Here is a 24,806-nt window from a genome sequence, read left to right as displayed (position 1 = left end):
GAGCGGGGGCGGAGCCCGCAGCAGGTGAAGACGGGAGGAGGGGGGACCCGGGCACCCAGGGCTCCAGGAGAGGGCGTCCTGGCGGCTCCTTGTTTCCTCCCGCTTTCTCTTCTACTTGCTGCCCTGGGTCTTCTGGATTTACGGTGTCACTGCAGCCAGGGCTGGGGGAACAAGACATCTAGAGGACGGTGTGTGTTGATACAGGAAGCTGGAAACTAAGATGCCTGGGATCCCGGGAAGGGCTGAGTCTGAGGGCGGGAAGTCTGGTCACAGGCTGATATGGGGTGGGGAAATGCCTAAGTACTCTGGCGAGGGATGGGGCCTGGCTGGATGGGACACCTGAGTCCTCTCCAGAGTGATGGGCTGGGCAGGAGCAGAGGGTGGGGCAGAGAACGTTTAGGTACTAGTTTGTTTCCCTGGCTCTGGAGCAGGATGCCTGGGGGCTGGGTCTCAGAGGTGAAACGTGGGGTTGAAGATGGACCCCGGGTTGATCTCTGGCTGGGGTCCGAATGCCTAGGTCCTTAGGGAAGGTCTGAGGGAAGAGATTGCAATCAGTGGACCCAAAGAGGTGGAAATAGAAGCTTGCAACTGAGCTCATTAGGGCAACCAGAGATGACAGAAGATCAAGAACTGAGGCTCAGCCTGGTAGAGGTGACCTGGATTGGTGGGGATGGGAGCATCTATCCAGGGCATTCCCCATTAAGGTGAACTTGGACTGAAGAGGCCTGGTAGGGGGTCTTTGATGAGGTGGAGGGGAGGATGGAGGATAGGACAGAATGTATGGGCTGGGGAGAACGTCAGGGGAGAGGCGGAGTACAGGACACCGGATGTATTCTAAGGACCAACAGGATGTATTCCAAGGCAAGCAACTGGGACCGCGGCATGAGGCTGGAGTCTGGGAGTCTACGAGGTGTCTGGGGAAGATGCAGCTGCTGCAGCCTGGACCTGTCTGTACCTGCCCCAAGAGGGAGGGCAGCAGGAGGATTTCCCAGAATGCCAAGCAGCCAGCTTCAGGCCAACCCCAGCCAGAGGGAAAGGAGGTGTGAGTAGGAACTAGAACACTTGGGATTTAGGGACAGTGGAGGCAGGGAGGAAGAGGTCGGTAGAAGGGCGGGGGGACTGGAGTCTTGGAACAGTCTAGGAAAGAGCAAGGGGACTGAAGACTGGCATTCCTGGGTTCTGCAGGGAATTTAGGACCATAGGGCTAATTAAGGTACAGGAAGTTCAAGTTCCTGTTTCTGGGCCCCAGCAGTCTCTTGTCCTCACTCCACTGATCTGGTTTGAAAAAAAGATCTGTTTCTGCACCTGCCAAGATGCTCCAGCTCAAGGGCAAGTGAATCCTGGGGGTGCTAATGCCTTGGCATTGTTCTGATCCAGAGACCCAGAGATCTCAGGGGACTGTGGCCTTGCTGCCTGAATCTGGCCTTGGGGGGAGAAGGTAGGGTCTCTGAGCCCATCAGAGGAGGTCCTCTTGCTCCAGAACCGACCTACCACCATGCTGTTCGAGCCTAGTATCACAAAGCCTGCTTCTCCCACACCTTGTTATCTACCCCCCCTTGCCTCTTCCCATTCTTTCTCCTGGGTGGACTCAGAGGACAAACCAGAGTCAGCATCAGGCCTGGCTGATCAGTGATAGAGACCCCTTTGCCCTCATCCACATCCATCCTCCCACTCTACCCCCAGGGACCCTGAGTTAGGGAGGTCTTAGAAGAGGGGTTCCTTAGCTCACCAAGGGGAGGCAGCTGGCTGGAGGGCGGGGTGACCTTGCAGGCAGCTGGAGGGGGACAATGTGTGGGATGAATTCATTATTGATGAGCCCTGCACCCTGGGCTACTAATGAGCCCAGGCCGGCTGCTCTAATTGATGTCAAGAAACTTGAGACCCCCAGATCAGCTTCCCGCCTGCCAGCTGCCTCTCCTGAGCCCCCTCCCCCTTCTGTGCCCCCAGCTGCTCTGTTCCCTTCCCAGGGCCTCCTTTCCATCTCCACTGACACAGACGAGGCTAGGACTCAGGACTTCCCCTTCCCCTCTTGTCCCTTTGCATCACTCAAGTCTCAAGATGGGAGGCAGACAGGCTCTGGAGGGGCTGGGAGATTGGGAAGGGGAAACAGACCAGAGCCTGAGAATTACAGTTCAGGGACAGAGAGGCTGGTGCTGGGTTACATCTGCAGCATTGCTGAGCCCAAGGAATTCTCATCTTGTTTTGTGCATCCTCGGGACAGACCTTGTCACTCTCTGAGACTCAGAGGTACAGGCGCTATACAGACACACCCATGATACTAGCCCAGTACTCACAGCCCACTTCCCCTCCTCATTTCCTCCTCATAATCGTGTAAGAAATCTCAGATTTGGCCCCTGGAGTTCGGCTGATGCCATTCCCACCCATCCCCCGAGAGGGCGAGTATGGGATTTGCTTCCTGGAGAATTCCCAGTGCTTTGTTATGCCACAGCTGTCATCCTCGGAAATACTGCGTGTCTCTTTGCCTCGTCAGGTCTCACCCTGCCTGTCAGTCCCTCTTCATTTATGGGTTCTGGGAAGAAGTTCCCAAGTTACAGAATTATCAAGACATCACAGATTGGAGTGTGGAGCGGGCTTGGCCTCCTAGGAGAGATATTTTTGAGGTCACGTGGGTACTGATAGGCAGGAGCCTAAGTTAATAAGAATAGCCCTGTTGATGGGGGAAGAAAGGTGAGGAGGACCTCATTTCCTCCCCTCCCCAAATTCCCATGAATTTGTGGCTATGCTGCCCTCTGGTGGCTGAACTCTGGTTTAGCAGGACATGAACATCTTTGCCTCTAACGATCCCGCTAGCATTTCAGCACCCCTCTCTGTCCTCTTCCGGGATATTAGGACAGTCCTAGAGGAGACAGAGGATCCTGAGGGGTTCCCTCACTCTGGTTTCTCTTCAAAGACCTCAAGGCCATGTTGGTTAAGCATGAGGGCTTTCACAGTCAGGCAAGGCTGAATCTGAGTCTGTGACCTTGGGCAAGTTACATAACTTCTCGGGACCTCAATTTCCCCTTGTGTAAATGGGGTTAATTGTACCTACTTCACACATTTAATTTCTATCAAATTAAATGAGATACTGTATGTAAACTATTTAACACTCCCTCTATGCACCAGAATACAATGGGCAATGAAAACAAAACAAAAACCCAGCTGGCTTTCTTCTGATTTAGTTCTGCGGCCTTTTCTCGAAACCCATTTCATTATTCTGATTTAGGAAAGCTCAGGTGAGTCTCTGGACCATGGTCCCCCACCTTCAATTTGGACCTCCCCCTTTGTATTCTTCCCTAACCCTCAAACCCAAAGAGAAAGGATTCCGCTCCCTTCTCTCCTGGAGGTGTTGGGGCCAGATCTGGCGGGGGCTGGGTGATGAGCAGAAGAGTCAAGCCTTTCTTTCACCCCTTCCATCATCTCTTTCACTTAAGAAAAGGGAACCCCCAAACTAGTTCCACAGTTGCTGGGGGTCATACTCTTGGCTCCCAGTGGAAAGAAGCTGCAAGAAACACAAACATTTCCTACCCACCAAGCGGTCTGGTTCCAGGAAAGTTCTGGAAAGAGTGGGGATAGGACAGATTCCAGCTCTGGTCAGTGGGGGCACCGGGCCGGGTTTATTGCACTTGCAACAGAGTTTAAATAAGTCCCGGGTGTCCGGAGCCAAGGTGAAGGGAGGGTTGGGCAGGGAGAGGAGGGGCAGCGTCAGTGCAGCTGGCGGGCAGAACCCAGATCCTGCAGGCCGGGGGCAGCGGGCTCCCCCTTTCTCCAGGGGACTAGTAGGGCCTGTGTCCGGCCAGTGTTAAGGTTCCAGATCTGTTGCCATCGTGGCCCCTTCAGGGTCCTGGGCAATTCCTGACTTCTCCTGAGTCAGAGGTGGATTGGGCCTCCAGGCCCAGGTCTGGAGCAGGCTCAAATGTAGTCCTGGATCTGCCTAGTTACGTCACCAATGTCTGAGTCTGGGTCCCAGATCAACCCCAGGCCCCAGGTTCGATCTGGCCCTGTTAGAGTTCTGATTCCCCTTGCAGCTGGTTCTGGGCCAGCGTGGATCCTGGTGTGGGATCTGTCCTGAGCGGGGCCTGGGGCACCATCCACGGTTATTGTTCCTTGTTGGCCCACCGGGGTGGGGGCTGTCCAGAGCTGCCATGTCTCGCTCCCCAGGTTCCAGGTTCTTAGCTGGGGGCTTCTGGCAGGGCTGAGGACAGATCTTTGCAGGCTGGAGCTGGACAGGAAGTCCTGGTGGCACGTCTGAGCCGGAGAACTGGGATTGGATCCCCCAGTTCTGGTTCCAAGTTGTTTTCAGGAAACTCTCCAAAATGCAAAGGCTGCAGGGAGGCTGGGGCCTCTGTCCCTGGATCTGAGTTCCCCCATCCATGAGGAGGGCATGTGTAAACGAGGGTCCTTCACAGTGCATGGGGGGAGGGGATCCCCAGCTCCGCACCTCCCGGCTCTGGCCCTTCAAGTATGTCTCTGGGCTGGGGAGAGGAGCTTCTCCCTGGCCCTCAGCACCTTCAGGAAGCACCCAGCCCCCTCCCCGTCAGTAGACTGAGGGTGGGGGGACTGGACCTTCAGGATTGGGAGTCTGGGATCGGGAGAAGTCAGGCATCAGAGGTGGCTGGAGGCTTGAGCTGAGCTTTTTCCATGGCGGTGCCGTATGGGAGGGAGCGTTTGAAGAATCCGAGCTAATGAGGGGAAAAGGAGGGAGAGTTGAGTTACTCTGGTTCCCCTTTCTCCGCAGATCTTATCCCAAGGCGGGATGAAGATGACTCTAGTGCTTCCAATCTCCCCATCTTGCAAAAGTGGCCCAAATTCAGGCTGTTAAGACCACCTCTCCAAGAGGTCCAGTGGGTTAAGAGGGCTAAGGTTGGGGGTGCTTTGGTGCCGTAAGAATGCCCCCAGTTCAGCCAGAGACGGCACATAGGTTTGAAGTCAAGTTCTAAGTCTCATTGCCTAGTAGTGGCTGCCTCTCGAGAAGGGTTCTGAGGCTACTTCTAGGGTATGAACGATCAGTGATGGCTGCCATGGCTTTCTGGAGGAAGTGACAGCACAAATGCCACATACTGGCCGCTTGGGAGTAACACTGATTTTGAAAGTAGAAATAAACTTATCAGCTTGAGTCAAGAGAACTTTTTCTAAGCTAGGGGCTGTAGAATGAAGGAAAGGATCCCATAGGCAGTGTCCAGACGGGATGCCCGTGGCCAGGGAGAGGTGGGGACCTGTGGCTGGAGAACTGGTCTGGAGGCAGACGCTTGGGACTGTGCTGCCTCAAGGGCAGAACCTGGTGAGAGAGAGGCCAGGTCAGGTAGGATGTGGCTGACCTTGTAGAGGATATAGATGAGCAGACCTAGGAGCAGGAGGCCAACGAGGACGGCTAGGATGATGATCCAGAGCGGGACGCTGTGGCTGCCTTCCGCCTTGATCCACTGCACGGCTGTGGCCACCTGGGGAGCAGGTCGGGGAGGTCGCTGAAAAGCCGTTAGTCCTTCCCACCCTACACTTGGCTCTCACTTGCCACTGGACCTAGACCCACCTTTCCCCTTCCGTCTTGGGCTAACAGAATTCTGATCTTCAAAATTCAAATTCCTAAAATGTGCATTACTGTCTCTTACTGTTGGGCTTTCACACCTGCTCGTTCCCTCTCCCCAGAGAACATTCCTTTCCTGACTGGTTAGCCTGGTAGATCCTATTTATCCTTCAGGTTTTGCTTAAACATCCCTTCTTCCAGGAAGCCTTCCCCGACTCTGCAAGCCTGTGTTCGAGTGTCCCTATGATGTGCTGCCATAAACATGCTGGCACTTGTCACACTGTCTTCTCACTGCCCTGTCCATCTTGCTTATCACTGTATTCCCAGGACCTAGCACAGTGCCTGGCACACAGTAGATGCTCAATCGATACCTGTCACCATAATCAGGCCAGCCCCCGTCGCATCCCAGTGCTAGCGCCAGGCCCAGCACTCCATCTTCCTTGGCCCCGACCTCTGGCCCGGGACTCACCTGCAGTTCCTTTCGGGGAAGCTGCCGAGGCAGGATGCGGTAGGGCATCTTCAGGGCTTCATACACAGCTTCACACTGCAGACTGAATGGCTGGTGTTCCCGCTGTGGGTGGTGGAAAGGTGTTCAGGGTGGCCTCTTATGGTATCTAGGAGGTCACTGGGCTCCCCATGGTCTGGCTCTGGTTATGATCTTTCCCTATTTTGGAATCATTCTCTTCTGAATCTCTCTCTGTGTTCCTTATATGAGATAATAAATGTGTAACTGAAGAGTTACAATTAGATGACAGCATGTTCAATAGAAAAAGCATTGTTTTGGAATCATGAATATGGGTGAAGCACCCAGGATGACGCCTGGCCTATAGGATGCACTCAATAAATGACTGCTCTCTACTGTTCCTACATCTGCTTGCCTCTCTGTGATGCATATGTCTTCCGTCCCTGTTTTCTATCATTCTCTGCCACTGGTCTCCCTCCCGCCCTGCCTCCTCTGAATGGGCCAGGAAAGGGAAGCTGTCGGTCCCAATGTGGCCACTAGGTGGCGCCAAGGACACACAGCCCTGTCCAAACAAGGGTGAGGGAGGGGAGCGCGGCTGCCTGGGTCCCAGTCACCAAAGCGGGTGGCTAGGGCAGTGGGGAAAGGAGCGTCAGTCCAGGCAGGCCCGAAGGTCGGGGGTCAGGACTGAGGTGAGGCTCCCTCACCTGGAGGAAGGTCTTGGCCCAGACGCGGAAATGCAGTAGCAGACTTCGGCTCTCTTGCCGGTGCAGTGGCCCCAGCTCGCAGCGCAGCCGGAAACACTCGGCCTCCGGGCATTTCTGGGAAGAAAGCGGAGGCTTGAATGCGGCGTTCCGCCCTGCTGGTGGCTCTGAGGATGCAAACAGATACTCAACGCTTCGACCCAGACCTCATTTCCAGGAGGACTTACCAGGATCTGAGGCCCTGAGGAGGCAGGGCTCCGGCCTGGAGCATCCCGTCTTTGCAGCCGGTGGTGCTGGGAACCCTCGGGATCCAACTGTAAGAGGAAAGGGACCATTAGCTGCCTCTCTCACCTCATTACAGCCTCTGAGTCAGCCTGCCTCTGGGGTCCAGAGCAGCTTCGACCTGGTCTTCCACCCATACAACTGACCACCTCCTGTGGCAAGGCACCGACCTCAGCACTGAAATACCGAAACGGGTGAGACTTGATCCTTGGAGTTTACAAGGAGGAGATGTCAATAGATAATTAGGGCCCCGTGCCTGCCTTGGGGCCTTTGCCCCGGCTGTCCCCTCTGCTTGGAATGCTTTCTCGAGTCTTCACACACAGGTTCACCCTTGCCTTTCATGCCTCAATTCACCTGTTCTCTCCTCAAGAGGTTTTCCCTGATGACTCAAAACAGGCTCCCAGCCGGGCCCTGCCGTGCCCCAGCATTTTAGCACTGCACTCTCAACACTTCTCAATACCTGTTTCTCTCTCTCTCTCTCTTTTTAATTTTTATTGTCTCCTACCCTCCACTAAAACATAAACCTCATGAGAGTGGGGGCCTTGTGAGTTTTGTTTGGTGCGATCTTTCCTGAGCCTGTAACATGGCTCAGTGCATTGTTGTTTATGTGTAAACGAGCTTTAAAACAGGCACTGGGGCCCAGGCGAGCGGCTCTGAGGAAGGCTTTCCGGAGGTGGTGGTGCCGAGCTGGGCCCTAGGAGTACGCCAGGGCAAGACGTCAGGGAAGGATACTTCAGGCAGAAAGACAGAAGGGCAGTGCATAAAACAGTCTTTTCCCCTCCCAGGGTCTCAAGGTGTCTGTGGGCCTGCGGACCCCCTTCCAGTGGCCTAAGTCCTAGTTCCAGGCACACCCTACTTGGCTCTTCTAGTTTCCCGGCGACCTTCCCCAACCACCCTCGACTTGGTCCCCTCACCCCCAGGCCAGTCCCCAGGCCCCTCACCTCTAGGCCCTGTGGGTTGGGGGGGTGACTGGTGGTGCAGTTGCTGAGTCCTGTGACCCTGGTCACGTAGAGGAGCTGCTGACCTTCCAGAGCCTGGGGACAGCTGAGCTCCAGCACGCCCCGGCTAATGGAGCTGGGGCCCAGGTTGATGAGCTGAGGAGAGGAGGGCACGGTGATCATGGGAAGGGAGGCAGTGATTCTGCCCTGTTGCAACCCAGGTCCTGGTGGCCTGCTCATGCCTGCTGCGAGTCTCCCATCTCAGGAGCGAGGGAGGAAATCAACGGGCAGAGGCGAAATCCTCCCCAGCCAAGCCTCCTGGAGGAGGCGGCTCCATCCTTCCCCCACCACTTTTTTTTTTCTTTTTTTGCAGGAACTTAGCTCCCCAACTAGGGATTGAACCCGTGCCGCCTGCAGTGGAAGCGTGGAGTCCTAATCACCGGACCACCAGGTAAGTCCCCATCCTTCCCTTCTAAGTTGCTCAGCTGGCCAGTCTCTCACACTGATCCTGCCCAGGACTTTCTCTCTCACTCCCCACTCCCCCTCTCTTGCTCTCAATCCCTCAGGCTGGTCCCAGCCATCTGTCACTCATACAGCTCCTCCTTCCCTGTCATTCATTCTAGTCCGGCCCTCCACTCCCAGTAGCACACCTGGGGACCAGGGCCTCCCTGCCTCTGTCCCTCCTCACCTCATACACATGGTGGACAGCAGGGCCCACGTCCCCCTCCTCCTGCGGCTGGTCTCGGGGATCCCAGTCGGTCACAGGGAATAGCACTGCCTCGGGCTTGGAGACACTAAAGAGGAGGGTGGTTTAGAGGACAGTGGAAGGTACCCCATCCCATATGCATCCTTTCCTAGAAGTCCATCTTGCCTCCCAGAGAGCCCCATTTTTCCCGGAGAACTGACCCGTTAAGGGAGACCTGGGCCTGAGCTTCCACAGAGAGCTGGAAGGAAACTACTTCGCTTTGAGAGTTGTTGAGATTCTTGCTGTGGGATGGAGGAGAGACTCAGGAGGTGCTGGAGCCCAGCCAGGAAGAATTTCACCTGCACCAGACTCCGCCCCTGCCCCACCCTCCTCGGCCCCGCCCCCAACTCAGCCTCAGCCTGGCCCCACCCACTCCCTACCTGAGGATCTGGAAGTCAAACTGGATGGTTTTCTTCATGTCCCTGAGGTGCGGGACTGTGAACCGAAGGCCACCCCAGAGCTGGAGGACAGGGAGGGAGGACAAGGGGGCTGTTAGACTGGGCGTCTGCCAAATCCCAATTGCAGCCCTCCTTCCCTATCCCACAGCTCTTCTCAGGATGAGCCGGTCACTTTCCCTTGGGTCCTCTCTCCTGTCCCAGACTTACACTGGCTCCCGCCTTCATGGGGTTGCCCAGGTCACACACCAGCAGGCGGCTCTGGTTCACAGCAAAGTAGTCACAGCTCAGGCTGGAGAAGTTCTGGAGGTGGGGTGGGTGCAGGTAAGGCTCTGGTGTCCCTGTGGCAGGATCTCCCAAGCCCTGCCTAAGAGTCCCCTCTCACCCCTGGGTGTCTGACGAGTCCTGAGTACTCAGCCTCCGGAGGGGCCGTGACGCGAAGCTCTGCCTCGTAGGCGCCGCCCTCACCCACATTCTGGGCATGGAAAGTGAGGTTCAGAGAGTTCTTGTCGCCCAGGTACACGTGGTTCTGCTCCCTGGAGGGGACACACAGGGTCAGGGACACTGGGGAATTAATCCGCAAACCAAGACAATGGGCCATAACAATAATAGACACCGTTTACTGAGTTCCAACTCTATGGCAGGCACTAGGCTAGATGCTTTATGTAGATTATTTCATTTAATCCTTCCCCAAAGCCAGAGAAATAGATGCTCTTATTCTCACTATACAGATGAGGAAGTTGCATAATTTCCCAGGGTCACAGAGCCAGCTAATACGTTCCTATTCTACTTTTTCACATGCCAGGTGCTTCCAAGCTCCATGTGTTCTGCTAGGAGACCTTGGCATCTGGAACCCCCCAGCTTGACGTCAGCCTTCACTTACCCAAACACTTCCAGCTGTAGGTCTGGCACACAGATATTGTCTTCTCCACAGTCCAGCAAGATCTGAGCCTGGGGAGCAGGGCAGCCTTGAGAGGGGGAGTTGCGACCCCCTCCTAAGCTGTCGGCTCCCCCCTCCAGGGCCCCACCCCTAGCGGCCCAGGCCCCTCTCCTCCCGGCCCGTCTCCCCACCCTGCCCTCACCTTGTCCTCTATGCGGCTCTTGCTCTGGTAGTGTAGGACTGGCCGAAGGCCGTGGCTGTCCACAGGGGCTTGGGGGTCCAGGGAGAAGTTGAGGGCGATGTGAATCGGGGAGAGTTTGTCTCGAAACTCTGACTCGTTCTGGGGCCGGGGGAGAGGGTTCACAGATTCAGGGGACACAGGGGACTTGGTCCTCATCCTCTCACATCTCCCTCTGTCCACTCAGGACCCTCCAGAATTCAGGTGTCCAAACTTGACCATGCTCATTGCTTCAGAGGCAGCCTGGTTCCCAGCTCCTCCAACAGAAGGGCCCCCTTCCCCAGCCTCCCAAAGTCCCAGGCCCTTCACTGGAATCTCCCTGACTCTTTCCCTTCATGAGGGGCACCCAGTTCTACGTGGCCACTCTTCCCAGGCCAGTCCCGACCCTGCCCCCGGGCCCATACCCTGAGGTAGATCTTCATCTCTCTGCAATCCTCCCGAGCCCCGTTCTGGATGAGCAGGGTCTGGGTCAGGGTGGCCTGTCGGGAGGCCAGGAACAGTGCCCGCCGCGCTCCACCCTTCTGCTTCTGCCAGTCCAACTGGAGCTCCACCGTGAAGCCTGCAGCCGGGCACGTACGTTAATGAGCATCTGCCCCTCCCTTCTAATCTATCCAGAGAGATAAGAGGTCCCCGAGTCCCCAGCCCCTCCATCCCCATCCCAGTGCCTGAAAGGTTCAGGCAGTCTCTCCCTCACCGATGGAGTCAGGAACGTGTTTTCCAGAAGCATTGAGGCAGAAGCTGAGATTGATGCTGGAGGAAGACCAAAGGGAAAGCTGGTGTATCCAACTGGAACAGGCATCCTATTCCCTACCTGCCTCCCAGAGAGACCCAGACTGGGACAGTCCCATTTGTCCACTTTCAAAGACCTGGTCTCCCTCCCCACTTCCAGGCACAGATGAAACACCCCCAGACTCCATCCCCGCAGTCTCCTGGGCACCCCACTCACCAAGACGCAGGGTTCCCCCCCAAGCTGCAGCTATGCTCCTCTGGGTTGAACATGGCGGGAAAGATGGTGAGGGAGGCACTGGCAGACACGATGGGGCGACCCCTGCCAAGAGTGGGTGTGGGGTCAAAGAACTAAGACTGCTCAGGAACCTGGGCACAGGAAGCTGACGCCCAAGCCCCAGGATCCCAGTCTGTGCACTTCCCCAAACTCGGCCCTGTTGAGAAATCCCCCAGTTCCCACGTCTCCCAGGCTGCCCCCTGCCCAAGTTCATACCTGTACACCACAGCCTTGTCTACACCAAAGGACCCCACAATCAGATCTGCAAGAAGTCAAGAAACTACCCCTTACAGCAAGCCCCAAATCAGAATCCTTCCCAACCCCTTCCAGTTGCATTGTTCAAGGAGGCCGAAGTGAGGGGACACCGCCATCTGGTGGCATCATCCTAGAACTGCACCCAGGAGCTTAGGAAAGTGCATTAGAGGGGCTAGGGTTCTGAGACCAGGGAATTCTAAGGTGAAAGGGGCCGCTGGCACAACTCACCAGGGTATCCGTTGCCATCCAGGTCTCGGCCTCCTCGAAGGGCAGAGCCAAAGAAGTCCGGCGTGTGGCCAGCTGCCCACAGGGGCAGCAGGACCTGGGAAGGCTTAGAGGCCAGGCCCCCTGGGCCCCCAGGGAATACAAACACCACTCCCTGCTGGTTCTCCCCACCAAAGGCAGCCCCAACGGCTACATCTGCAAGACACACAACACACAGCAGTCAGCAGGCCAGGAATCCAGGAGTTCAAATCTCTACCATCGGACCCCAGGACCCGGGATCCTATTTTCCCCATCTGTCATTCCCAGTATTCTAACCTCTTCAAGCCCCAAGATCCAGACATTGGGATTAAAATCCACACACCTCCTGGAGGAGTCACTGGGGGTCTTGGGTATCTTATCTGACAGCCATCTCTCCCCAAATCCCTTCTGACTCAGGCCCCCACTCCTCCTCAGCAACTTGAGCCCACGGTGCTTACCATTGTAGCCATCCTGGTCCAGGTCCCCCAGGGGGGTCAGGGAACTGCCGAATCGACCAAACTCATCGTGGCCAGTGAGGGTAAGGGTGGGCACGGGCTCCATGCCGGCCGGCCGCTGCAGGTAGATGTACACCCTGCCCACCTCCTGCGGCCGCCCGTCGGCTGTCCGCTCCATGAGCAGGGGCGCCCCTACCAGCAAGTCGTCCAGCCTGAGGGTACGGGAAACCCAGTCATCCTGAGGCCCTGCCTTGCCATGCCCCCTCCTCAATCCCAGAGCCAGGAAATCCCAGGCATCTTGGATCCGGGCTCCTTCCCACCCAAGTGAGAGACCTGAGGTCTTCTGGTCTTTGGTTCTCAGCTCTCTCTTTGCCCCTGAGCCTAGGGAATGCAGGCAGGAGGAGAAGAATGCAGAGAAAAACTCTCCTTGCATTTTTCTGTCCCGTCCCTACTCCTCGTCCTGTGCTGTGCCCCCTTCCCGCTACTCACCCGTCCCCATTGATGTCTGTGGCAGCCACCGCATAGCCAAAGTAGGAGGCCATCTGGGAGGGACAGAAGGGCAGCAGTGGGTCAGAACTAGGGGGTCAATCAACAAGGGCTATGAGGGGAAATCAGGGACTCCAGGGAGCCTGAGAAGCTGGGCTGAGCTTATGGGCTCAGGGCAGGGGCTTGGTTGGCAAAGGGCCAAGCTGGGTTGTGTGTGTGTGTGTGTGGGGGGGGGGGGAGGTGTCCTCACCTGTTCCCCTGAGAAGTTGTAGAGGGACCGGATGTCTGAGCCATTAAGGATGGTGACCTGGGGACGAGGAGATATACCCATTGGTCCCAGACTCCCAGACCATCCCATGGGTACAGGATACCCAGGGGCAGGCATTCCTTGGAGACATAGATCACTTGTCTCCTAGTTCCCTCCTTTGCTTTGCCTCACATTCCCATCTCTATATTGGGTAGCTCCATCCCAGGGAGACTTCATTATTTTCCTCCATGTCACTTATCAACTACTACTGACAGATATCGTACTTATCTGTCTGTTGTGCCTGTCTACCTACTAGAGTGTCAGATAAGTGAGGGCAGGAGCCTTGTTTTGTTTTTTGCTTTCTCCTCAGAGCCTAAAGTAGTGCTTGGTGAGCAGCTGACACTCAATAATTATTAGCTGAAGGACATCCACCAGCCCTCCCAAGTCACAAACACTCATGGCTCCCCCGACATGCCCCCCTTAGTGATGGGCCCTTCCGGTCCCCTGAGGCTCTCGACTCCCTGTTCTCTTCCCCAGTCTTGCAGCTGTTCCTCTGGTGTGAGCCCTCCCCCAGGACTGCTGGAGAGCCCCCTGGCCTCCCCCTGCCTCAGGCTCTCCCTTCCCCTCAGCACCCTTCCTCCATGGCAGCGGGACCGGTCGCCCTAGAGCCGGTCTAGGAGGGATACGGCTGGCTTGGAAATCCGTGGTGGTTCCCTGAAGCCATGGCCCAGTCTCAGCTTCTTGGCTGGTCCTCTGACGCCCTGGAGAATCTGGCCCCAACCTATCTGTTTTTGCCCAACCTCTCTTTAGTCTCCTCATGCCCAATCAGCCCATGCTGAACTGGCTTGAATTTTTTTCCTTTCCTTCCCTGCCTCTTCTCACGCTCCCGCCCAGGATGCTCTCTTTCCTCATCTCCACTGGTCTTTCACAGGACATTTTCTGATCCATCCCTGCCCTAGAAAAGAGGTTATTCTTCCCTCTAAACTGCTATATCATCTTGACCACTTTTCTGAAATTTATCCTAGTGCAGAAAGAATGCTGACTTTGGAATAAGACAGGTCTGGTTTTAAATCTCTATCCAGCCACTTACTAACTGGGTGATCTTAAACAACTTACTTGGTCTCTTTGAGCCTCAGCTTTCTCATGTGTAAAATGTGAATGGTAATATCTCCCCTGATAAGCTTGTTGCGAAGAATAGAACTCATGAGTGGACAGTGCCGGATGCACTGAGGGGTTCGTGAATAGGAGCTGCACCTTCGATTACAATCGCTTGTGTGTCTTATCTTACATACTCGATTAGAAGCGCCTTACAAGATGGGGTATGATGTCTTCTTCATCTTCTTATCTCTTACTTTGCCCTCATAAATGTTGGTAATTGAATGGACTCCTATAGCGTTCTTATCTATATCCTTTTTAAAGCACTCGCCATGGTCTAATAATAACAGCTCCGGTTGTACACTGCCGCACAGTTCGCTAAGTACTTTCACGTGCATTATCTCGCTTCATCCTTACAAGAGCCTTGTGAGGTCAGAACTATTATTATACCATTATAAAGAGAAGAATGAGGCTCAGAGAGGTTAAGCAGACTCAAGGTTTTTATGGAATGAAGTGGGGTAGGAATAAATCACAGATTGATTCATCCAGAGTGAGTACCAGAACTCAAACACTGGTCTGACCCAAGAACCCGTGTTCTGATCCACTTTTTTCACCCCCCCAAACTGCCATGCATGGTTCTCTGTGATTAGCCAGGGGACGGGAGAGCAGAGGAGGGAGGGAGAGTCAGGCTGGGCCTTACGTAACCATAGGTGAGGTTCCCTTTGGGCACGCCAGCAATGAAGTCTGTAGAGGGAAGAGAAAGTTGTAGGCTAAGGGCAGGGAAAGGGGAGTCAGACAAAAATGGTAAGTGTCTCAGTCCCTGTGGCTCCGGGTCCTGGGTCTCCATCTGCCCCCTCCCTTGGCCCCAGCCTGGGGACACACTCACCTTCTGTGTCATCGCCACTGAATTCACCTACAGCCACAGAGTATCCTAGGAGACAGGGTGGGCGGATATTAGGATTCCTGCTTTGGGGACCCCTCTGTCCTGGCCCATCCTCAATCCCTTCCCCACCCCTACTGGGCCTTCGTAGTCAGCCTCCACATGACACATAGGGCAGGAGGCTGGGGATGCCTGGGTGGGAGAAGGGAGGCGGGGTGCGGGGGGTGAGCGAGGACAGGGGCCCCTGAGGTGCTCCCCCTGCAGCTCCCACCCCGTTTGCTCCCTCACCCAGGTAGCTGTCATCGTAAATGGAACTGGCCTGGCGAGTCTGCAGCTGCCCCCGAACTGGGTTGATCAGGTACCCGGGGTAATAGGATTCTGCAATCTGCTCCTGGGTGGCGGACAGGATCTGGCCTGGGGAAGGGGATAAGGAGGGGATGGCTGGAGGAGGAGGTGGCAGGGATGGGGGCACTGGGGGCTGACTGGGTAGGATTTCAGAAGTCTGGTTCAAGGAGGGGAAGCTTGTGGAGGGTGGTGGGAGAGGATGGGTAAGTCTCAGGAAAGGGAGAGGAGAATTGGGACGGGGGCAGAGGAGGGAAGGATGGTGATCTCGGGCTGGGAGAGGGATAAGAGGCCAGGTGCGGGAGACAGACGCAGGGAAAGAGGAGGAAGGGCTTACCTTGCCAGAAATAGCTCCCTGGTCCGCCCAGGACCACACGCCCAGTCTGTGGGGGGAAGGAGGTGAGTCCACATCTGGTCCTGATTCCCCTGCATCCAGCACCCACAGCCACTCTCCTCCCAGATCCCTCCTCACCTTGGTGAACTCGGCACTGAAGCCCCCTTGGCAGTAACCCTGCCCTGCTGCCCGGCTGAAATCTGCGAGGGGAGAAGGTGGTGGGAAGGAGCTCCACACAGATGGGTCAGGCAGGAAAGAGCAGGAAGCTTGGGGAAGGAGAGGGGAGAGGGGGCCAGAGAAAGGACCTCTCTGGACCAGACAGTGAGCATCAAGGCTGATGGGGGGCGGGGGACCGTGGGGATTCACAGAGAAGGCAGACTCAGGGCTCGTGCCCCCTCTTGCCCTACCTGAGCGGCACGGCGCATACTCCAGAATCCGGGTGAAGTTGTCTGTGGAGAGGTAGCAGGTGCCCACGGGATCGCTCAGCGGCTCCTTCTCGGTGCGCCAGCTGTAGAGGGGAGCACAGGCCTGGGAGGGCCCAGGAGGAGGGGGGTCCAGGTTTAGTCCAACAGGACCTCTCTTCCCCGCCTCCCCCACTGTGCTCCGCTAACCGCAACCATTGCCCCTCCTGCCCACCACGCCACTCAGCCTGCTGGCCCTCACCAAGATGGAGGAGCCATGGGCTCGCACCGTCGCTCCGAACCACTGCAGGGACTTGTACTCCACAGGCTCCTCTCCCTCGAGGCTGGACGGCGGCGAGGACTCCAGGATCCGAGAGCCTTGGGGGAGTGAGAAAGAGGAGTCATGCCAGCAGTGGGCAGCTGAGCCCTAGAGCAGCCCGTGCCCTCAGCCTGGGGGCACCCAAGCACTTGCAAGCCCTGAGCCCATGACTCATGGGAGGGGGAGTGGGGAAGGTCCTTACAGTCTGCCTGTTGTAGCCTGACTCAGCTTCCCCTGCACGCGTGCACACAAGCCCATGTGCACACATGTGCACACGCACACGCACACAGAACCTGGGGTTTCTAGAGGTGCATTCCCCTGGTCCGCCTGCCTCCTCACCCAGCTGGGACAAGGATGCTTGTGGTGAGGTGGGGAAGGACGGCTAGTTCCTGAGAGGGCTACCCTCTGGCTGCGCTTCTCTGTCTGTACCTGGGCCTGTGTCTCTAGCAGCACGTGTTCTATGGCCTTGACCTTTCTCACGTCACTGAATCTCCGCCCCTCGTGTCTGCGTGTGTGCGTGTGCGCATCTGTCTGTCTGGCTGTCTCTCTCCTTCCAAACCCTCTCTGCCTCTATGGGGCAGCCTTTTTTATTCCTCCGCTTCTCATCCGTCTTCCAGGTTTTAAAAAGAAATCGGTCGGGTTTGTGCTCTTACACCGCCCCTCCCCCACCGCCTCCATCTTTTGATGCTCTCCTCTTTTGTCCCCTCACCCCAGTTTATCTCTGGAGCCACACTGCTCAAGTTCATGTCCTCGCTCCACCTTCTACTAGCCGTGTGACCTTAGTCAAGTTACTTAACCCGTTTCCTCACCTATAAAATGGGGATAATAACACCTCGCGCCATCGTTGAAAGGATTAAGTGCGTTAATATATGTAAAGTGCTTACAACAGTGCCCAGTATATAGCAAGTGCTCTTGAAGCGTTAGCTGCTGTTATTATTCTTTCTCAGCCTGTTTCCTTCCATCCCTCTCTGCATCTACTCCGGACCTTAAGCTCCTTGAGGGCGGGGCCTTAATCATGTTTCAATCCCCTGCAGTACCAGCACAGAGCCTGGCACGCATTATCACTTAGTCAGTGCTTAGTTAAATGAATCGAATAGGCTCTGTGACTCTCCCTGTCTTTGTCTGTGTTACTGCCCTGGCCTCCCTGAGCTGTGGGTGATTCAAGGAAAATGAGAGCCACATGTTTCTGAATCATGCCCGCCCTCCTTGGGCTGGGCTGGGCTGGATTGGGAACGTGGTGTGAGTGCCACGGGGAGCCGCTGCACCGCTGCACGGAGCTGGAGCCCCAGAGCCTCAGAGCACGTGGCCGGGGAACTGGTCAGGCTCCGCCCCTCGCTCCAGACTCCGCCCGGGCCCCGCCCCCTAGCCTCAGCCCCACCCCTTAGTCCCTCCCTGAACCTCCCCGACCTACGAAGAGGGTTACCTTTGCTGTCAAATTCAATGGGGGTGCACTGTGCTGGGCTGGTGCCCCAGGGGCAGAGGTAGACGGCACCGCCCTGCAGCACTCCCGGCTGGCTGGTGTTAGCCTTGGGCGCTCCCACCAGCACGCTGACCCTGCGGAGGGGAAAGGAGAGGCAGCTCAGGGGGGCTCCTAGCTCTTCTCCAGTCTCCCCAGGCGGGAAGGACCCAGGCCTCTGGGCCAGGGTCTGGGTGGGCGTGGCACAGATGCCCCCCGGGTTGTATTTATATCTCAGAAGATGCCACAGATGCCAGAGGCCCAGGCCGGAGTCAGGCGGTCCCCATGTGCCGCTGTCACTAACACAGCCTCTCCCGCCTCCCCCCAGTCTCTCCCCTCCTACCTTCCCCTGTCATTAGAAGGAGGAACCAGAGTCAGTTCTGGCAAGAGGCCGGGGCCAGAGCTTCTCTATCTCCTCTATGGACCTGCCAAGACTGGAGATGCAGCCCCTAGAACCCCAGGGTCCTCTTACCTAGCCTATACCCTCTCCTCCCAAGCCAAAGCCCTTTTCTGGGCAAAACCCAGGCGTCCAGCTGCCCAGCCCTGGGGCATGTCAGAGGAAAATGTGAGTCTTGGAAACCAGGCAGAAGTGGAGAGAGGAACTGGAGAATGGTGAAAGCAAATTGTTCCCCTGGGTCTGGGCGTGGACCTGCCCTCACCCTGGGCTCTGGTGGGACCTCCCCATCCTGGCTGGGTCTCTGTCTCAGCCTCTGAACCCCTTTCCCATACACCATTGGTCAGAGTCTGAACTCAGATCCGGGTCTTCTTGGGTCTTAGTTTTGGACACAGTGCCTCGTTCCCCCGAGACGACGAGGAGAAGTTTGCCTTTGCTGGGGGTCCTATGTAATGGGGTGGTGACAGCTAAGGTCCTGGATAATTTTGCTGCCTCTGGCTCTGCCTCTATCATTCCTGGGTCCCTTGCCTCCAAGACCTCTGTGCAGTAGTCAGCCTTCTGGGCTTTCTCCTCCAGAGTCTCCCATGAGGCTGCATCTGGCAGCCGGGGCAACTGAACCGGTGTCCCTGCCAGCCGCCAGCCTCGGCCTCTGCTCTCCTCCCATAACTGGCTCTGGCACTGCTTCTCCATCTGTCCCTCTGCCCCAGGACTGCTTGCTCTCTTGGTTTTGGTTTTAGGGACCCCCCTCTCTCTCATCTCAGATCTTGGGCTTCTCCATCTCTGTTGGTTTCTGGTCCCTTTCAGCTTTCAGCACTCCCAACACCCACCCTTTTCCCGATATTTGGATCCCTTCATTAGCCTTTCTTACCAGGAGTCCCCAAGTCGGGGATTACGGTAGAGGTCACAAAAGCGGGTGTGTGTGTGACGGGATGGGAGACAAGAGATACATCGAGTAGGGGTGGGGTGGGGGGTCCAAGAGGAATAGGAATGGGAGCACCAGAGAGAGCAGCTCCAAGGGGCTGAAGCAGAGAGTGAGGGCGGTCTAGCAGGGCCAGAGGGTGAGGATGGGAGAAGAAAGGGTCCAGAGGGATAGGAGGGGAGGCCTGGAGTGAGAGTTCCTGGAGTGGTGGGGGGTGGGGTGCCAGCCTCGGTTACCCTGGGGACAGGAAATGTTTACTGCCTGCGGCTTCCTGTCTGTTTCCAACCTCTCACTTCGCCGTTTGTCTCCCACCCGCCCGCCTGCTGGGCCCCACCCCTCTCACTCAGGCAGTACATTCAGTAGGGGGGTGGGAGCTGGCTACTCGGAGGCACAGTGACCTGGTTGGCTGCCAGGCCTAGTAGGTGAGGTTGGTGGTGGGGAGAGATTGCATTGCCCCAGGGCTGGGGGAGGAGAGAGGGGTGCAAGCCTCTGTAGCAGAGGCAGCCGCAGAAAACAGCAGTGGTGCAGGGGTTCTGGGTCAGGCACTAGCTCAGTGTGGACTTGGGAATACCCTCTCCCTCTTCCTCTGGGTGAAGAGGTTGAACAGGTTATCTCAAAGTCTTCCAGAGCTCCCATACTCTTCCAGGAGAGCGTAGGGGCTTGGCCAAGGGACCCTGCTCCCACCCCCAATTTTCCCACCACTCCGTGGAGGGGGGCTGAGCCTGGGTGCTCCTGGGATGGCCTGAGGAAGAAGCTTGGAGTTTGGCAGGGCGGGCAGGTGAGAGAGAGGCCTTACAAGGCTTAGAAAGCCCACAGACTTGTGGGCCAGGGGCATATGCCATGGCTGCGTGAAGGTTCAGGAGATCTGGGGTACAGGCAAGGGACACAGATCCCGACCCAGACTTGCCCCGTGCCGCCCATGGCTTATACCTGAGGATGCAGTGGCCCTTCCTTCCCAGCTCCTCCAAGTCAGTCCAGTAACTAGTGCCCTCCCCTATGTGCCAAGAGAGGCGCCCAGTGTCAGGGGTGGCACGTCACATACCTTATCCTTATTCTCCCACTCCTGGTTCCTGCCTCCTAAATCCTACAGCAGTTGGGTCCTACTAGGGGTCCAAGAAGGTAACAATGGAGGGTCCTTGGGCTCTTTTCAATATTTCAGAGAGCCTAACGGAAATCATGCATTTACCTGATAAGGCAGCCCAGGCTAATTAAAACCTCAAGTGTATTTGCTTTGGGCCGGAATTATATCAACTCCTGTGGGGAACCTAGTTATCTCATATTGGTCAGAAGCTCTGATTGGCAGCTATAGACGTCTTCTTGTTCTAATTTTTGGTGGATAAAAAAAAAAACAGGAAAAAGGAATGAATTATTCCTTCCTAAATGCAGCTTGGCAGATAAACTCTTCCAAAATATAGAGACCAAGGGAAGAAATAAATTGCCGTAATTCATTTTGAAGCCTCGGAACTCTGATGTTCTAGAGCTGCTTCTTGGAGACACAGGCTGCCTCAGCACCGTGGTTTGAAGACTTTCTTGTCGATGCCTCAGGGCTGCCACATGGAGCGAGCAGAGGCCAGTTCGGTCCTGACACTCCTCTCCATCTTCTTTCAGAGCAACCTCTTTTCTCTGTTTTTTTTTTTTTCTTTTTTGTGGTACGCGGGCCTCTCACCGTTGTGACCTCTCCCGTTGCGGAGCACAGGCTCCGGACGCGCAGGCTCCGGACGCGCAGGCTCAGCGGCCATGGCGCACGGGCCCAGCCGCTCCGCGGCATGCGGGATCCTCCCGGACCGGGGCACGAACCCGTGTCCCCTGCATCGGCAGGCGGACTCTCAACCACTGCGCCACCAGGGAAGCCCTTTTCTCTGTTTTATATAGAATGCCCTGATAAGATATCATTTGAATTGAAAGAAAGGAAGGAAGGAAGGAAGGAAGGAAGGAAGAAGGAAAGGAAGAAGGGAAGGAAGAAAATAAAAAACTGTAACAAAAAATACTGCTGACCTAGTCCCATGTCCTCATTGTACAGATGGGGAAACTAAGTCCCAGAGAAATTAAGTCACATGTCCTGGGGTCACTCAGAATCCTTCTCAACCTAAGAACAGAAGCCAGGAATCCTGATACCTAGGCCACTGTTCTGGTCTACCCCGTTGCTAATTTGTTCCCTCCTCTCCTCCCCACTATCTCCCCAGCCAGGCTTCTGATTAACCAAGTTCCTGTTCAATACATGGTTACTGTTTGACTCTATTGGCCTGACAAGGTCGGGGGTGGAGAGTAGCAAGTGGACTGGACCCAGCTCCTGCAGGTCCTACGGCAGCCCTGGCCAGGCCAGAGGAGACACCTGGTTCTGGGTCCCCCAGAGTAGTCTCGAGGGAAATGCCTGGCTGGCTGGGAAGGAAGAGTTGCCTCCACTTGTGGCAGCTCCACATGGGGAAGGAGCTGGGCTAAGGCTGGTGCACCTTTCAAGCGCATGTCTTGGGTCAAGTCACTTTCCCTCTCCAAGACTTGAATTCTCTACCCATAAAATGATGGGTTGCCCTTGAATGGTCCCTAAACAAACTTCTAGTTCTAAACTTCTATGATTCCTGAAGCTTCAGTTCATAGACACGCATAAAATGGGAGCGGTAATGCTTCGTCTGTCTAAGGCAAGGATTTTTGTAATGATCCGACAGAAAAATTGATATGAAAGTGCTAAGGAATGTGAGGCACTATTATGACTATCTCTGCCATAAGCAAATATTAAAAGTGAGTAAGAAATAGTGAAAATCTTAGACAAAGAACTAGGTGGTGTCCAGGGAAGAGAGAACCAGAAACAGAAAATAGCTACCTCATAAAAGTCATACCTCCACGTACCGATCACCCTCCACGGACCAGGTGATTTTTATATATATTGTCTCGTTTAGTCCTCAGAACAGCCTCATAAGTTAGGTGTCTGATTTTCATGAGAAGACCAGGCTCCAGTATTTAAGTCTTAAGTAACTCAGCCCAGGTCACACAAAGAACAAGTAAGTGGTGAGGCCTGGACGCACACCCAGCTTGGCCTGACTTAAAGCCTGCCCCTTTCCTACTGTGTAACCTCTCTAGTGCTTACCCTGCCCTCTGATGCTGTTTCAGTTTCCACAGTGAGAGGTGATAAAGGGGGCCAAGAACACTGAGGCCCTCCCTCTCCAGAAAAGGCCCCAGGTGAGGGGCCACATTTGTCCTCCGCAGGTAGGAGGGGTTGAAAGTCCCAGATGTGGTGGGGAGGGAGGTCACTGGGGAGGTGGAATGTTCCGAGTCCTATTCTAAGAGTGCTTTGTAGAGAGAAAATGAGAGGGGGAGGTGCACAAGCTGGACACCTGGGTTCTCTTGGGAGAAGAGATGAGCAGAGGGGAGGGGGAGGGGAAGAGACTGCTGGGTCCTGCTTTAGAAAAGGGCTTTTGGGACTTTAGGATCAGGCCAGGGGCCAGACAGACACCTAGGGAACCAACTGGGAGTGTGTGAAAGTCCAGATGTTTCAGAGGAGTGTTTTAAAAGGGAGATGACACTCTTGTTAGGTGGGAGTGGGGGTGGGATAAGAGGAAGGTTAAGATACAGATAACTGGATACCCTATTGTGGGGGAGGATCCCTTCCCCTCCCTCCCTCCCCCTTCTCTACCCCGTTAGGTTTGTGGTAAGGAGTTGCAAGGGGCCTGGGGGAGGCCGGGCCTGGCAGAAGCTCCAGGCCAGGGTGATGCAATGGGGTTTGGGCAGGAGGCCAAGGGGGTGGGGTGGGGGCTGGGTGGGGACCTTGAATAGCCCAGAACCAACAGCTGGGGCCTAACCATCCTCCAGACAAAGGAGAAATATGCCCCATACCCCAAGTGAATTACCTAGATTAACCCCTTTTCTCCAAAAATTAAAGGAAATGAGTAGAGCTCAGTTAACTGTATCATGTGTAGGAACAGCTCACCTCTGACAGAGGTCCTATCAAAGCTGGATACCAGGGGTGGTTGTGCTGGTGGCGATGGTGGGGAGCAGTGGCAATCTCAGAGCCCAGAGATGCAGAAAGAGGATTATTCCAGACATCGTGGAGGATCAGGCATCTGGCACCGGGGAGTCCCCGTCCCACCCCAGGAGCAGCTTCCTTCCCCTCTTACTCCCCCCCCACATTTAAACAAACACCCTTCTTCTAATGTTGCCTAGCTCGTTTCCCCAAGCCCGTGGGCTCCCCATTTTCCTGGCACACAGGGTCCGCTCTGCTTGTCACCCTGCTGAGCTGGGAATGGGGATCCTCCTTTGAGACTTCCCCGGTCTCTGAGGTCCTGTGTTCTGACACTCTTGGGCCCTGCGAGCCCGCGTCTCCCCAGCTTCCGACCCCAACCCCAGAAGTCCCGGTCTCAGCTCAGCTCCAGCCGACAAGCTACAGGAAATCAGTTTTTCTCTTCCTCCCAAGAGCTAGAGGAAGAGGGAAACCGCCCACCCCCCTTCACGGGCGCACACACACCCCTCCCGACACATCCGAGCCCCCGCCCTTGGCTGAGCCAGCCCCCAGCCCCGGCGCCCCCCAGGACCAGGGTCCCGGGACTCTCCCCAACTTCCCTGATCCCCTCTTCTGAACAGAGATTGGGGGTGGCGGGCGGAGTAGGAGACCGAGGAGAGAGGGGAGGGAGCCGCCGTCCCCCTCCCGAGTCTTTCCCAGTCTGAGTTGAGGGGGGAGGGGAGGGTAAGGCTGGCCCCCATTTAACCTCCGGACCCCTTCAGCCTCCGACTCCCTTCTTACTACACACAGCTCATTCTGCTTCGACCCGTTCTCTCTCCGCACAATGGCCCTCAGGGGTCCCGGGGTTCCCCAGTGCTCCAAAATGCCCACCCTGGCCTCCGCGCCCCCTCTCCGTCCCCATCCGCCTCCGGTCCCGGCAGCTCTCGGATCTCAGCCAGAGACCCTCTGCTCTCCATTCCCGCGCCCTCCTCTCTCTTGGCCCCAAGACCCCGGCCCAGACTCCTCCAGCTTGCAGCTTCGTGTCCTCTCCCCACCCCACACGTCTCCCTGCTGATCGCTCTCAAACTCCTGGCCACCCTCCACGCCGGCCACTGTCCCCTCCCTACTCCAGCGCGGGCCCCCAACTCCGGCGAGGGCCCCCAACTCCAACCCTAGTCCTTCCAAACTCCGCCTCCCAAACTCAAGCCTTGGTCCCCTCCAGACTCCAGCCGCGCCCCCTGTCTCCAGGCGCGCACCCCCGACCCCGCCAGCCCGCCGCCAACCCTCCTCAACTCACCCGTCTGTCCCCGGCCGGTAAAACTCCACCGAGAAGCCGAAGAAGGAGCCCGGGGGCCCGGAGAGCACTGCTGGGGCCTCCGCGTCTAAGTTGAAGCCCCCGACCCTGGGCGGCGGCGGCAGCAGCAGCAGCAGCAGCAGCGGCAGCAGCCGGGATCGGCGCCGGGGGCCCCAGCGCAGCTGCACGGCGAGGAGAGGGGACCCTGGCGTCCGGCTCCCCATAGCACCCGCTCTTCCCTGTCCTGGGGCCACCGACCCGGAGCCGCTTCCTAAACCTCCCAGAGGCGAATGACTCAACGCGGGGAGGAGTTTGCCAAACTCCCGGCTGAGCCCTCCCCCCGCCTGCCGGGGGGGCGGGCGGGGGGGCATTCCTGGGTCCCTGGAACGCTGAGCCCGCGCCCCCCACCCCGAAGGGGCGTGGGGGGGGACGCACCTCTCCACTTCCCTCGCCCCAGCCCCAGCTGGAGGCCGGTTGTCTGGACTGGGTCAGACTGGGCTGCTTTGGGCTCTTCCCCCTCCTTCTCGCTGCTTCCCCCTACTTCCTCCCGCCTCCTTTCCAGATGTACAACGTAAACGCTCGGAAAAGG

General features: G+C 56.5%; 1 protein-coding gene across 2 annotated transcripts; it reads right to left on the bottom strand.

Annotated features, from left to right (window-relative positions):
* Positions 1-3,591: 3,591 nt before the first annotated feature.
* Positions 3,592-24,718, bottom strand: ITGA5 (integrin subunit alpha 5). Of its 2 annotated transcripts, XM_060165982.1 has the most exons (30): positions 24,221-24,702; positions 17,647-17,777; positions 16,167-16,282; positions 15,911-16,031; positions 15,642-15,703; positions 15,507-15,552; positions 15,116-15,241; positions 14,834-14,878; positions 14,648-14,691; positions 12,856-12,912; positions 12,609-12,661; positions 12,123-12,331; positions 11,650-11,841; positions 11,383-11,428; positions 11,110-11,211; positions 10,858-10,913; positions 10,568-10,722; positions 10,128-10,265; positions 9,929-9,996; positions 9,431-9,581; positions 9,256-9,348; positions 9,031-9,110; positions 8,812-8,892; positions 8,594-8,699; positions 7,909-8,061; positions 6,913-6,999; positions 6,689-6,802; positions 5,991-6,092; positions 5,316-5,438; positions 3,592-4,679 (listed from the first exon to the last, which is right to left on the bottom strand). In XM_060165982.1, exons 1-30 carry the CDS (start codon positions 24,586-24,588, stop codon positions 4,596-4,598), a joined length of 3,309 nt encoding a protein of 1,102 aa, XP_060021965.1. In that variant the 5' UTR covers positions 24,589-24,702; the 3' UTR covers positions 3,592-4,595. The 2 variants fall into 2 exon arrangements, with proteins under 2 accessions (XP_060021965.1, XP_060021966.1); XM_060165983.1 differs by lacking the exon at positions 5,316-5,438 and having other exon boundaries at positions 24,221-24,718.
* Positions 24,719-24,806: the final 88 nt, after the last annotated feature.

The sequence above is a fragment of the Lagenorhynchus albirostris genome, chromosome 11, assembly GCF_949774975.1.
Source record: "Lagenorhynchus albirostris chromosome 11, mLagAlb1.1, whole genome shotgun sequence".
In the NCBI taxonomy this organism is placed as follows: domain Eukaryota; kingdom Metazoa; phylum Chordata; class Mammalia; order Artiodactyla; family Delphinidae; genus Lagenorhynchus; species Lagenorhynchus albirostris.
This window is presented reverse-complemented; position numbering and strand designations above follow the sequence as displayed.